Source organism: Brienomyrus brachyistius, chromosome 17, assembly GCF_023856365.1.
Source record: "Brienomyrus brachyistius isolate T26 chromosome 17, BBRACH_0.4, whole genome shotgun sequence".
Classification (NCBI taxonomy): Eukaryota; Metazoa; Chordata; class Actinopteri; order Osteoglossiformes; family Mormyridae; genus Brienomyrus; species Brienomyrus brachyistius.
In genome coordinates this window covers 19545493-19560661 of record NC_064549.1, presented here as the reverse complement: position 1 = coordinate 19560661, position 15169 = coordinate 19545493, and the positions used below count along the sequence as shown (strand labels likewise).

Genomic DNA, 15169 nt, shown 5'->3' with positions numbered 1-15169 from the left:
TACTTTGTGGCAAAACAGGCTTTGTTATAATTTTTAATGATAAATATGTGTGTAGCTTTTTTAGAAATTATTCCTGAAGCTAACAATGATTGCAGTTTCTGCTCGTTTACACCACTGCATGGGATACTGATTGCATCAACAGTTACTTCTTGCTGGAATCATTTAAGATTTCTTGATTGAACAAAGTGATCTGGTAGCTGCTGGAAGTCTGTCAACTAATATTTATGGGTTTGTCCAAATCCATTTCGGTATTTTAACGGTGGAAAAAATATACATCGGCAATGTGTAAAGTGAAAAGGCACAAGCAAATCCTCTACGGGAGCACCATTATTCCACCTAAGCCTTTCAAGGTGAAGAAGGCGTGGGATGAGCTAGTAGTGAGTGTGTCCTCATTTTCTGGTATCACCAGATCATTCAAGCAGTGCTGAAAGCAATATAATGGTGTCAGAAGACAGAGCTTGCTGCTCAGCAAGCACAGTGGCTGGGAACGGGGACTTAATTATGCTTGTATTTTGTTTTGTTTATTTTAAATGTGCATTTCCAGTTTGCAAAATTAAACAATCTTATTCAAACAAAATACAACTGTCATGCTGAGTGGGGACAAAGGAGCGAGAGACAGGAAGTTGGGGAACGAAGGGTTTAATCAAGGGCACACACACTTAGGAACACAATACAACGTTAATGACAGCACTGGGGAAACACACTGGAGCGTGGACTGAAATACATAGGACTAATGACTACAACTCGAAACAGCTGATGATTCCATACGAGGTTAACAAGGGGGCGTGGCACACAGGAGGATCGGACAAGCGGGGCATGACAACAATCTACAGTTTTGAAAGCATTTTTATATGCTCAAATAAAAGGCAACAGGGCTGTTATTCTTCTACATCTCACACTTTAGATTACCAGACTACAAACGATTAAGCCACAGACGCAGCCAGCCATAAGTCATTATTTTGAGATATATGTCAAAATTTCTACGTAGTAAGTCATTATTGTGAGATACTCAAGTCGTTATTTTTACTTCAATTATCCTTTTTTTTACCACGCTGGCAGAAATGGGTTCCATACATATAAATTTACTTTATCCTCTGGAAAAAAAGCAGTTTTATTTGTGATGGTGAGCCAAAAATTTTCACTAAGGATTTTTCAGTTATAAAATATATAGGTCTACTCAAATCTTAAATTGCACTTGTAATATTTTATCAATGCTGTCTCACATCACAGTTGTTGAAATATAAATATTAGTGGTGGACATGACTGGTAATAGGTTGCAGTTATTTTTTTTTTGCAATCACCTTCAGACCATACTGTATGTATTTTTTTTATTTATTTCATGTACTGTCCTGTTTGCTGCACGCACTGCAACATGTTCGCTGTCCCTGATATTTTTTTCACCCCATTACTGTGACCACCAAAAAAATGTTTTTTCTAGTCTCCACCTCACCCTCAAGCACCTCCATTTCTATTTCAGAAAAGGATTTCTTGTACTTCCTCTCAGTTGCCATGATAAGTAAATAAGTAAAAAAACAAAAAAAAGTTTATCAGGCTTAATTTGTATGCTTAAATACTCATGTGGTGTTTTTCATTGACCGTTTAAGGTTGAATGTGGGCATGTAGAGGGCGGAATATGAAGCTGATCCATGTGCACACAATTCCAGTTAGAGTGGGATTATAAAGAGGACATTGCTTGCAGGGGTGTGTACAAACTTTTTTTGTGCACGTCATTTTTGACTTTTGTCCATATGTGTACATTTATTATGACTACTAGGCACTGTTTCATAAATGAAACCTTTGATGTAGACATTTTTGGTGGGTGATCTTTATTTTCAGAGGAAGATAATTAGATAATTAGATAATTAGATAAATAACATTGCTGTCAGGTCTGTGTTGGAAGACTGATGTAAAATTTTAAAAGGGTATTATCAACGGAGTGAACAACACAGAGTAAAGCAGGTATGACTGGGTACCTCATTTAGTACTGTAAATCGTATGCACAAGATAAAGAATTTGTTCTCTTGTTTGATTTAAATCATGCAACTGAGAAACTTTCCCTTATTTTCTTTAAGTCCCGCAGATAGTGTCTGTGATTTGCATACATTATATTTAAGATCTACTAGAATAGATGTAACAGACAAACACATCAATGTGGTTCTACTTTTGATTTGGGTTTGAGGTACAACCATGATGTAAATTATTTAGCTGATCAAGGTGTCATTATATGTACAGATCTAGAGTGTGTGTAATAAGAAAACAAGGCAATGTAATTTTTTGTCTTGTGTGCGCAGTTTTGATAAAACAAGGAAATTTTACATCGTAAGAACTCAGTTGTTACATGTTCATTCCAACATTTCATTTTTCAACCGTAGACCCTCCTGTCTACATGGAAGTGCAGAGTAAACCAGCTTAATGGGAATATCTGAATGACATGCCACAGCAGTCTGACGCAAAAATAAACAGAGTATCAATAATCCACAATTAGTTTGAGGTCGCCAGGAGCATGAGAATTTCATGACACAACACTGCTTTTTTCCCTGCTTCAGTCTTTCTAACTTATGCAGCTTGGTTGATCCCTGCAAGTACAAATATAAAATTCAAACCACTATACTGTAGTTGTAACTAGCCCATGACACTGCACAACAAAGTTTTTGCTTCTTGTTGGGTGTTCCTTATAGATTTTCGACTGCTGCTCACGAAAATCAAATCCAAATTTGCCCATCACATACCATTTCATCGAAATCTTGAGTTTTGTCATGTTTTTTTCTTATATTTGTGTCCAAAATTTTTTTCTCTGAAAGAGACCTATCAACAATGTTTTGTACAGTTTGGGAATGTCCAGGCATGGAATTTGGCCTGGTTGGAAACCTGTTCTGTGGAAGTTTGCAGCTCAGGCATGCCTGTGTAGGTCGGAACCAGCTTGACACTCAGCAGGCTATAAAAGTGCTCAATGGGTTAATATGTGTATAGATAGTGTGTATGTATTGTTTTAGAATTTAGCATTGCCTCAGTAGCAATGTAACAAGTTAGCTAGATACTATAGACATTTCCAAGATAACTGGTATCGGTCAATATGTTTTGTGAATGTCGTAACAGCCGCAAAACATTCTGCTATATTTGTGGCAAATATATGCTTGCGCCTCAGAGACGCCCAATGACTGCTCTTCTGAAGAAAGCATATCATCTGTACTTCGGCTGTAAAATTGGTGATCAAGACAAGGAATGGGTGCCTCATATTTGTTGTGTGACATGTGCTGTCTGTCTGAGAGCCTGGCTCAGAGGCACTTGAAAGAGAATGTCGTTTGCTGTCCCAATGATATGGCGAGAACAAAAAGACTTACTTATGTTTGACTAATGTGCCTGGTTTCCCTGCCAAAAACAAGAAGTCAATTGAATATTCTAATGTTACTATTAGCAATGAGATCCATGCCACATGACAACTTCCAATTCCGAAACCACCAGAGGAATGGACCTTAGACAAAGCAGATGTACCAATAATCAGAAGGTTGTGGGTTCAAATCTTGTGAATGCCCTGATACTACTCTGTTGGACCCTTGAGCAAGGCCCTTAACCTGCAATTGTTTCACCCAGTGTATGATAATAAGCCCTGCAAGGAGGTCCTCTAATTTACAGGGAATACCTTGGGGGTTGGTGGCAGGATTGGCACTCTGGAAAAAACCTCCCACTGGTCCATTTGGATTAGTGTGGTGCTGATGTATCACCTGCCCCATGGCTGCATTCCCGTTCTTATCCCTGAGGTAGTTTGTCTTATGGTGGGTATGACAACATGCACCTTACTTCTTCCTCCTCCCTCATCAGGTGATCCACATCTCATAACACAGTCAGAATTAAATGATCTCATCAGAGATTTGGGTCTGTCGAGAACAAAAGCTGAATTGCTGGGTTCGAGACTGCAGGAATGGTTTTTGCTGTCACGAAGTATAAAAATTATTATTATTATTAAAATTGTTGAAGTGTTGGAGTACAAATGTATCAGTGATCAAACCTTTTTTCACTCAATTGTTATTTTGCAGTAACTAAAATGTAATTTGGTTAAGACTGTAAGCTATGGTAAACATGCAAAACGGCAGACTTCCTGATATTTTTAATATATAAAATCCATTTTCATTATCAAATCATTGTCTTCCTTCAATGCTTTGTCTTTAACATGTAGGAAAAATTTTCCAATATGTAGGGAAATTATTAATTTAATGATCATTATATTCAAGCAAGAAGATGTATGTGTCTTCATGGGGGAGCAGTCAGATATACCAAACAGAGAAATAGGCGTATATTCTTATGTAGCCTTATATGTGTGTCTGTAATCAGAAGGTCTCCGGTCTGAACCCAGCCTCGGCACATCTGTGGGTTCTTGAGCAAGACCCTTAACCCCCAAAGAGCAAAGAGCAAGTTGGGGGATCAGTAAAGTATCAATGATTATTATTATTATTATGTATGCTATGTTTAATCTGATTTGCTTGATTGCATGGAATGGATTAAATAGAAATATGTGAAGGGCTTAGCAAGGGTGGGATGTAGCTGAGGGCGACTGGCTGTCTGGCCCTGGGCCTACAGCAATGTGGAGGTGCAAGAGATCATCACCTCTGAGGCCATCACGCTTTTCATCTTAACCAGTGGTGGAAGATTTCTTTTTAGTGCGGTTACAGAAATGTGTAAGACCCGAGCCTTTCTGTTGTTTGGGGCTTCACTTTTTTGGAACAGGAATGCCTTATTTCTCTGATGTCAACTCCGGGCGTGCCCTGCTGTAATAAAGAAATTTTATCTCACTAATGTTGTGTCAGGTCAAATTTACTTCATGCCTGGTGCTGAACAGAATTTAGAGAAATAAAAGTGAGCACAGGTTTTTTTTTACTTCCACACTCTTCTCATTAGTATATTCCTTCTTTAATAATGTATGGAATAGTTAATTTAGCCATTCCTAATGCTTTCACTTTGAAGCATATTTTTTATTTCAACCTGCTTTTCTGGCATTGACACCACTTTGGTCCTCATGTTGAGGAACAACAGCAACAGATTCTCTTTAAGGAGAGAATGAAAACATCACACTCAGAATCAATTGTAAACCTTTTGTCAGCTGAATTGACAATGTAGTAATGTGCACCTGGCCAAGCAACAGCTAAACAGCTGGGGGGTGGGTGGTTCATGTTTAAGAATCGTTATAATTCCTGCACCATTCATCCAATATCTGTTTGTACCATAAAGGCCAACAGTTAAGCAAAGCGCATTTTGATTGGTTTGATAAGTAGAACCAAAGTGGAAAGAAATTAAATTGTGAAACTGAGTTTGTCATGTTTCAAAGACTAGAACATGTAGGTGACATACATACACACACGCATGCACGCACATGTAGGCATGCTAACTATGGCAACCTTAACCCCCACCCTGCCCTAACCATAAGTAACCAAGCAAAATACAAGAGTTTTTGCATTTTTAGTTTTTTCATAGCAGTCACTGATTTTTATAAAATAGAGTTTTCCCTTATGGAGACTAGGAAACCGGTCCCCATAAGGGAAAAAACGGATATTTATCACGTTATGGGGACATTGTGTCCCCATATACATAGGTATACCCGCTCACAGACGCACGCACGTGCACGCACACACACACGCACACACATATCTTACATATAATCATATAATCAGAGATGTCATATAGACAGAAATCTGGAGATATTTTATTACTGGAAGATGCATGTTCTTTGTACAATAATAATGTATTTACAGCCATAAATTGGGACTCATACATAAACAATACAATGACAAAATAATGTCTGTAATAAATACTGGGCTGGCACAAATTCTCAGTGGTTAGCACTTTAGTCTCCACAAGTTTTCCTTGTGTTCACACAGGTTTTTTCTGGGTACTTCAGTTTCTTATCACAGTCAAAAACATGGTTTAGGCATGTGGTGTCTTTAGTTTTATCATAGTATGTCATTGTGTACCTTATGATGGACTGACATTCTATACAGGGTGCCATATGCTTCCTTGGATAGCCTCCAGGCTCACAATGACTCTGTGCTGGGAGTTATGGAAAATGGATGGATGTGTACATAAATGCAGTCAGACAATTTAGACATAAGGACGGTTAAGATAGACATTCTGAAATGAGACATCTAGCCTCCTAAATCTGTGGTGGTGCTCTCTCACAAACCCTACAGTGTATTAGCTTATTAGTCAAGCTAGTAAAAATACATAAAAATGAACTATGAACTCTGGACTCTAGACAATATTCTGGTGTGAGGACAACTTGCTGCATCAACAGGAATACTAAATCCAGCAATCAAGATGAGAAATATTGGAGCGAGAAGACACACACAACAATCTTGAACTGGATAAGCAGTATGGAGCAGTACACATCCATCCATATAATCTCCGTCCACCCACAGCCCCAGCATGTCACGATGGTTGTTCTGTTCACAATTACATGCTCATTTGCTAAAAGGAAGGCACACATATTGTCCTGATAGGATATGCAAATTGGTCCATGTCATGCACAAACGACATGCTGCTGCACAGCCTTGGAAGGGAGACACTAGGCCTCGTTGGTGCTATTGGTCTGGCTCAGTTCCCTGATTCCTTGTAAGATCCGTTTCATATGGCCCACTTTAGTCACACCTAACTCCTATAATAAACACACACATAATAGTTTTGAGCAATTTTAATAACTAATAATTATACACACTCATGCACAGACACATATATGGGAAGGGAAACAGCCAGGGCATTCAATTTTTTTTATATAACGGAATTATCATTTCAAGAAATTTGAATATTAATTACAATTAATGTAATAATGGTGGAATCGACCATTAAAGTTGAAACCTGCAATGATAGCCTACTACAGTCTTAACTGAGGAAAATGATGACAGTAATATATGCTAAAACATTTTCATTTATTTAGCTACTTACAGGACAGCAGCAACAACCAAAAAGGAATCAAAATTGTGGTGTGAAATTAAAGTAACAATTGACACTGAACAACTGACATAAGCTACCATGTATAAAATAGCTTGAGGAGGGGTCCCTACATTAAAAACTGCTGGTGAAACCCAAAACAGTTTTCAGATTGTGCTTTACGAGTTTTTGGGAGTCACTGTATCATTACATTCTTCTTCTGATTCATACATTATTTCACTAGTTTCCTTGCAAGCTATTTTTCGTATTGTCATTTTGGCTAGCTCAATGAATGTAAGCATTATTTGACCTTCTGGCCCTTTACACACACATGCACACACACAAAACAACATCTAAAACTTTATCTTTCATAAACAAACACAAGTATACAGTACCATAAAAATCCATCCAAATGTAACAGATTACAAGAGCCCAAAAGCATCTCATACCTTGAGGTCCCGCCTTTCTAAGTGTAGAAGCTCAGCTCCACGGATGTCATGGCCGATGAAAATCTCCTTGTACTCCGAGAGACAGATTAGCTCCAACCAGGCTGCCACCTCTTCTGTACTCCACTGATTCACTGCAGGAGGCATTTCATATCACCACTGTCACATAATCAACATATCGCAACGTGATTTTCTTGCAATAAATATTCTGATATATATAACGCTAAAAAGAAGTTTACCCAAAATGAACTATTGTAACCAAAATGGAATTTATTATATAGCAGTAATCTGTCAAATAAATTAGTTGTGTTGTTGGAGGTTGAACAAAGTCATTGCTTCAATTCAACATTGTCTCTATGGATTCCAAAATATTTCAGTACAGCGGAATTTAAACTTTACACAGGTTTTTAACACATATGAGAGAGGAACAATAAAATAGCAAAGTTTACTAAGTTTTCCTATGTCCTAGTAAAATGTTCTAGTGAAAGTTATTGATGATCACAACTACGCTTGGGCAGTAATACATTATTATACCATGGAATTTTGGGTCATGGGGGTGTGGCGAGGGGAAAAAAGACAGAAGACACTTTGTTCTTGTAAGAATGAAAAACTTTATTAATAATAAAAAAAAGGAAAAAAGGAGCATATCTGGTTAAGAAACTTTTATGGACAGAATACCAAGGTGTAGCCAAAGGATGGAGGAAGCCCGGTTCAGGGGCCTCAGGATCACATCTTTGCTTTTTGTAGATGTTGTGGTCCTATTGGCGTCATCAGGTTGCGACCTGCAGCATGCACTGAGGCTCAGTGTGAATCGGCCAGAATGAGAACCAGCACCTCCAATCTGAGGCCGTGGTTCTCAACTGGAAAAGGGTGGATTGCACTCTCCTGGTGTGGGATGAGTTGCTGCCTCAAGCGGAAGAGTTTAAGTATCTTGGGGTCTTGTTCACAAGTGACCGAAGAAGGGAACAGGAAATCAACAGACAGATCAGTGCAATATTAGCCGTAATTTAGTTTTGGTGAAGAGGGAGCTGAAACAGAAGGAAAAGCTCTCAATTTGCTGGTCGATCTGCATTCCTACCCTCACCTATGGTTATGACCTCTGGGTAGTGACCAAAAGAATGAGATCGTACATACAAGTGCCAGAAATTAGTTTCCTCTGCAGGGTGGCTAGGTTCAGCCTTAGAGATAGAGTGAGGAGCTAAGACAATTGGGAGTGGCTCAAAGTAGAATTACTGCTCCTCTGCACCGAAAGGAGCCAGTTGAGGTAGTTTGGGCATCTATCTAAGATGCCTCCTGGAAAGCTCCGTGGGGAGGTGTTACAGGCATGTCCAACTGGGAGGAGGCCCCAGAGCAGACCAATGATATGCTCTTGGCTGGCCTGGGAACGCCTTGGTATTCCTCTGGTGGAGCTAGAAGAGGTGGCTGGTGAGACAGATGGTCAGGGCATCCCTGCTGAAATTGTATGGATGGATTGATGGACGAATGGATGGATTGATGGATGAATAGATGGATTGGCTTAAAGTGTAGATTTTCGATAGTCTTATTATTTTAGTCCTTGAATGTGTTGTATTGTAACTATTTATGTGGTTGTCTTATTTATGTTTATAGTAATTTTGTGTAGCACTTTGAAAACTTTAAATGTGCTTTAGAAAAAAAAAACATTACCATAACATTTTTTAGAGCAAGGAAAACCAAATCAAGACACCATGTAAACAGCTCCTTTCCTCATGCAGTAATGCTGACCAATCAGACTTTAATTTGTTCACATAAGATTTGCATTTATGCATCCTGCTTGGATCCAAGATGGTGCCAGTGTGGCCACTTTTGGTCATGCGAGATTCTGTAGAGAATTTCTCGAACAAGGACTTACGTGATAACTCTTTAGCCCCCCTCCACCTCTGTGTGCCATTCCTCCATGGCTGTGTCACTCTACCTGCATTGCTTCAGGTGTGAAGAGCTGTAAGAAGAGGTGTAGAAGACGTGGAAAGCAAAGTGGTGTCCAGGCAAAATATGACCTGTTTAGGGCTCTCTGAGGGATGGACTTCTGTGTTGCCTCTGGAGAATGCTATAGCCTGTGGCCAACCCTGTGCTCCATGGAGCTTAGATAGCAGGGGCTCCGGCTTTCGCACCCAAGGTGGTTGTGAAGGTATTAACGCAGTGTGGATCCCAGGAATCTTCGCCCACTACAACATGCGTCCCGGTTGGCTAGTAATGGGCTGACGATGAGCTTGGTTTTACTTAATGCTAGATCGCTAACAAACAAAACTTTCATTCTGCAGAACTTCTTCATGTCTCATGCTTTGTATTCTATATTTTTGACAGAGATGAGGCTGAAAGTAGGTGAGCTCGCTCCCTTCTCTGACTCTTTCCTCCAGACTGTGAGTTCTTTAGCTCCCCTTGCATGGTGGTGGTTTGGCATCGCTTTGTAAAAGCACATTTAACCGTCGTCAAATTCCATATGATGCCTTTTCCAGTTCTGAACTCCAGTTTTTTGAGACTATCTTGCTATCCACAGTGTTATGTGCAGTGATTTACCAACGAAGTTTAACTCAGGTTTTAATGTCCATTAAAAGTCCTTAAGATTGTTTGAGTTGTTATTGACAGTACATTTCAAAATTGGGAAAAAAGATCACAATTCAGCTTGTGGATCATGATTGTCTGTCAAAAAGATTGTGATATGATGTTTTTGGGAAGTTGGCCAACCCCTGCGCATGCTACATTTTGTGAAATTTGGAAATGTATAACTGATGGGTGCAATGCTATCCCACAAGGCCACTAGAGCTGCAGACAGAGATGAAGATTGTCACTTATCAAGATGGGAGAAGAAGTGTTGTTTCCATATGAATATTAGTAGAAATCAATAACCGATTATGATTCAGTACATACTGTGTAAGTATGGGATTTCAGATTAAAAATATCACTATAGTGCACTGGGAGGTACCTGGTAAAGAAAGGGTGTTGCTAGCTTCCTTGTTCTTGTTATTCTTTTCCTTCTTGAACTTGGGGACAAGACGGAACTTGCCACCACGGTTTCGCTTGGACAAATCCATCAGGTGTACCTGCACAAAAGTCAGCAGGTGAGCCAAATCAGCAATCTGATTAAAGGATTTATCTTAGAGGAGCTGGGAATAAGAGGCTGATGTTGAGATAGGGGCATGGTAATAGGTTTGGAGGGTAGGGAAAAACTGCTACTGCAGTGCCCCAAGATGTGGGCTGATTTACCTCATCTGTCGGTTCGATCAGCTGGCAAAGCCAAGCAATGTCTGCCAGCCTCCGAAGATGCTGGGTGACATTGGTTAGGGAACCATTTAACTGCTCTTTTTGAGGAGGGTCCAGCTGCTGGAAAATGCACATAATATCAATTACAACTGAGTGCATCTGAAAAGAGAATGCATACTATAGGGTTTGAGTAATATGTTTGTGTGTATAATGCGTCAAACTTACCATACACATTTTGCTAGCCAGGAGCAGTTCTGTTTCATTATGAAGGGCTTTAACATTGCTTACCATCTGAACCACTGAACTGCAATTCAGGCCCTGAAAATGAAGCAATCAAATCATGTAGGTATATATTGTATGCCTAAATAATGCAGATACAGTAGTTGGACACATACCAAATAATATTCAGTTCAGTTCAATTACATTTTATTTCTATAGCACATTTTCACATTAAACATTAGATTGTCTCAAAGTGCTTTACATTATCCCTGCCCAAAGTATTATGTAAATAATATAAAAAATATATATATAATGTGAATAATATGATGGCTTTTTATGGACCAGCACATGAATCTGTGCTAATATTAATGCACACACACACCAATCAGCTCAGCAGCATCTCGACTTCCTACAGAGGCTGAGAAAGGGCAACCTTTCCCTTCCCACTCTCACTACATTCTACTGAGGGAATAAAGAGATTCCTCTGCCGATGCATTACTGGTTCAGGAACTGCACCGGGTTCGGGGTGGTATTAGGCCACCCTGCCATGGGCAGAAGTCTTGGAGACTTTTCCTTGATCTCCTCCAGGGAAACCAGATGGCTACAGACTTCACCCTGGAGTTCCGCACCATCGTGGCAGGGCCAGATTGGTTCACTTCCTCCCTCCAGGTTATCATCTGGCAAGCTTTAAATCCAGATCTTCAGCCACACACGTTTGATAAGTATGTGCAGTTGCCCTTCGCCCTCGACAACATGGTCCACAATCAGTGCCAAACAGGCCCCTGTGTCCCTTTCTTGGTCAGGCAGTCAATTTAATCAGAGGGCCGTGGTGGATTCTGGTGCTGCAGGGAACTTCATTGACTGGCAGTGTGTGACGCTACATTCCATCCCCTTGGAGACCCCGTTATGAGTTTGTGGAGTGGATAGTGTCCACTTGCTTCAGGTCAGGTACTCCACCACACCAGCCCACTCCGGATGCAGGTGTGAGCCACCCACGAGGAGATCCAGTGCCTGGTTTTGCCTGCTGTAAGAGATGGGCTTATCCTATGCTACCCATGGTTACAACACCATAACCCACACAAAGACTGGAGGAAGGGAGAGATCCTTATCTGGGCCCCATTGTGTTTCACCCACTGTGTAACATTACCCTGTCGAGTATAGTCAGTAGAAAGCCTCCTTCCAGAAGGACATGCCCAGATTCTACCAGAGTACAATGACTTCGCTGATGTCTTCAGTAAATCTCAGGCCTTTGGGCTGCGGCTGCACCACAGTTTGGACTTTGCCATCTAATTAGAGGAGGGTGCAACCTGGCCGAGAGGACACCTCCACGTTCTGTCCCAACATGTGGGGGAGGCCATGAGGACATATGTAATGGAGGTCCTCATTCAAGGAATAATCCGTCCCTCTACCTCTCCCATCTCCTCAGCCTTCTTCTTTGCAAAGAAGAGGGATGGAGGCCTGAGAGCCTGTATCAATTACTGGGGCCTCAATGCCATCACCCACGAGCACCGGGAGCCCCTGCCTCTAATTCTCCCAGCTCTGGAGCAACTTAGGGAGGCCAGGTTCTTCACCAAGGTGGACCTGTGGAGCATTTACAATCCAGTGTGCATTCGAGAGGGTGACGAATGGAAGACATTCTTCATTACCACCATTAGACAGTACGAGCATGCCATACGGATCAGCTTACAGCTCATCCATTTTCCAGAATTTTATATGCCAGGTGTTGGCAGACATGCTCCATCACTTTGTTATAGTGTATATTGATGATATCCTCAAGTATTCCCCTTCTCTCGATGTCCATGTGGGACACATCCAACAGCATACATACTACAATGCCTTTGAGAGAACAACCTCTATGTGAAAGGCGAGAAGTGTGAATTCCATCTCCTGGCCATCAAGTTCTTGGGGTACGAGATCCAACCCAGAGGAGTGGGGATGGATGAGCAGGTAAAAGCCGAGCGGGAGTGGCCCAAACCCTGCATGCTGAAAGACTTCTTAGGCTTCGCTAATTTTTACCGCCGGTTCATTCCTGGTTTCGGCATGGTAGCCACATCCCTGACTTCTCTTCTTAAGGCCAGGGGGACTCCAATAGCCGAGGCAGCTCTGGAGACACTCAAGGCTCTATTCAGCACTACAGCTGTCCTCCAGCAACCAGACTCCTTGAAACCCTTTGTGGTGGAGGTAGATGCCTCTGAGGTAGGGGTGGGTGCAGTACTCTCCCAGCATACTGCAGACAGGATATTGCACCCCTGTGCATTCTTCTCCCAGAAGCTGTAACCAGTGGAATGTAATTATAACATTTGGAACCATGAGTTGTTGGGCATTATGGTAACCCGGAGGAATGGCGTCACTGGCTAGAGGGGGCCGTTCACCCATTCCAGGTCCGGACCAACCATTGTATCTAGAATACCTGAGGACGGCCAAATGCCTCAACCCTCAACAAGCCAGGTTGGCTGTTTGGTTTTAAATTCAATTAAATTCAATTTTATTTATATACAATAACAACAGTCATTGTCACAAAGCACCTGTGCCCCCACCAAGCAACCCTGAGGCAACAGTTGCAAGGAAAAACTCCCTCTAGCAGGAAGAAATCTTGGGGAGGAAGCTAGACTTGGAAGGGGACCCCATCCTCCTCTGGGCGACCGGAGTGCATGATAATTTATTCACATTAACATTAGTTAAAGATTAATGATTATCATTCTAAAGAAGTGAAGATATAAAAGTAGTCTGAAAGTGTCATTGCTTCGGCCCCATGCTAAGATCCACTCAGGAACATTAAGCTAAAGTTGGTTCAGTATTAAATTGAAATTCAACTTAAAGTGTCTTATATCCCAGGGAAGGAGAAATCTAAGGCTGATGCCCTATCTCACCAATTTGACCAACTAACGGTATCTGAAGAATTGTCCCGATCCTGCCATCCTTCTGTTTCCTGAACCCTGTCTCATGGGACATGAAGGCTACCCTACACATCCTCCACTTTGATCAACCGGTAGCCACCAACTGCCTGTTGAACAGGCAGTATGTGCTGGCCCTAAACCGGCAGGCTGTTATGCAATGGGTGCACATATTCCATCGGTTCCAGATATCAGAGGGTAGCCACAACCACTCACCTTGTCGCGCGACATTACTGGTGGCCTATTTGGAGGAAGGGGGTGGAGGAGTTCGTTCCATCATGTCCTGCCTGTGCTCAGTACAAGGCAGACAACTGCCAGCCCGCGTCAGCCCCTCCTCCAACCCCAGTCGGTGCCATAGAGCCTCTGGACCTCATCACTGACTTTTCGCGGTTCCAGGGACATGCAGTAATTCTGACTGCAACAGATGTGCAGGCTGAAATCTCTACCTAAACTGCCCTCAGCCATGGAGCTGTGAGTTCCTGAGGACATAGTGTCTAACCGGGGGCCACAGTTCATTGCCCGGGTCTTCCGTGAGGTCTGTGCTTAGCTCAACATCTCTCTCAGCCTCTCTTCCAGCTATTACCCACAGACTAACGGAGCTACTGAGCACACAAACTAGGAGGTGTCGAAGACCCTCCAATTGCCTAACTGATGCAGTGGGCCCGCTACCTACCCTAGGTAAAGTATGCTAGGAACTTTCAACCCCAGCCAGATACTGGTCTCTCTCCCTTTCAGTACATCCTGGGGTATCAGTCTCCGCTGTTCCCTTGGGACCCTCAGCCTTGTGGGGTCCCCACTGTAGATGACTGGTTCTGGAGCTGCCAAAGAGTCTGGTGCCAGATGCACCACTTTCTGGAAGCCAGGGCATTTCGACTGAAGCATCAGGCAGACTGGTATCTAGGCCCTACACTCCGGCTGGGCCAGTGGTTCTGGCTCTCCACAAAGAACCTCTGTACCTTGGTGCCTCGCTATATTGAGTTGTTCCGCAACCTCGGTCAGGTAGGCCCAGTGACTTACCATCTGCAGCTCCCCCGGGTCTGCCGCAACTAGCCAGAGTTCCACATTTCCCTCCTCAAACCAGTCCATTACAGTCTAGCCCTTGCCCTAGATCAGGGGTGTCAAATTGCAGTCCTGGGGGGCTGGAGCTCTGTGTAGCTTAGTTCTTTCCTATTCTACCACAAATGATTCAGCTGAAGAGCTGTGTGGAATAGCACAGGGAGTTGAATCAGGTGTGCTAACCCTCTGGAGTCGATGGCATCGTCGGCAATGCAGCGTATCTTTCTCGTGTAATTCAGCTCATAACTCGCTGAAATAAAAAAAAAAACTCTGACTAAATCCATAATCTGTCTTCTTTTCAAAACATCAATTGTCGGAAGTATTAAAGTTTTTAAAATTAGGTTAAATCCGCAAAAAAGTAAACCATGTCACCTTTCTTTGTTTTACCTGCATCGGGGGTGTGTAGTGCCGCCCTCACTT

At 42.0% G+C, this 15169-nt stretch overlaps 1 protein-coding gene across 8 annotated transcripts in view; it reads right to left on the bottom strand.

Annotated features, from left to right (window-relative positions):
• Positions 1-5673: 5673 nt before the first annotated feature.
• The window catches only part of LOC125711306 (diacylglycerol kinase delta-like), a 118240-nt gene continuing 108744 nt past the window's right edge, over positions 5674-15169 (bottom strand). For 5 of the 8 annotated variants that reach the window (XM_048980090.1, XM_048980092.1, XM_048980093.1 and 2 more), the window contains 5 exons: positions 10806-10898; positions 10584-10700; positions 10303-10420; positions 7365-7495; positions 5674-6643 (listed from right to left, as the gene is read on the bottom strand). In XM_048980090.1, the coding sequence (XP_048836047.1) occupies positions 6554-6643; positions 7365-7495; positions 10303-10420; positions 10584-10700; positions 10806-10898 (549 nt within the window). In that variant the 3' untranslated portion in view covers positions 5674-6553. Of the gene's footprint in view, positions 6644-7364; positions 7496-9231; positions 10143-10302; positions 10421-10583; positions 10701-10805; positions 10899-15169 lie in introns of those variants that run through there. The other 3 variants (XM_048980091.1, XR_007382987.1, XR_007382986.1) reach the window with 3 other exon arrangements.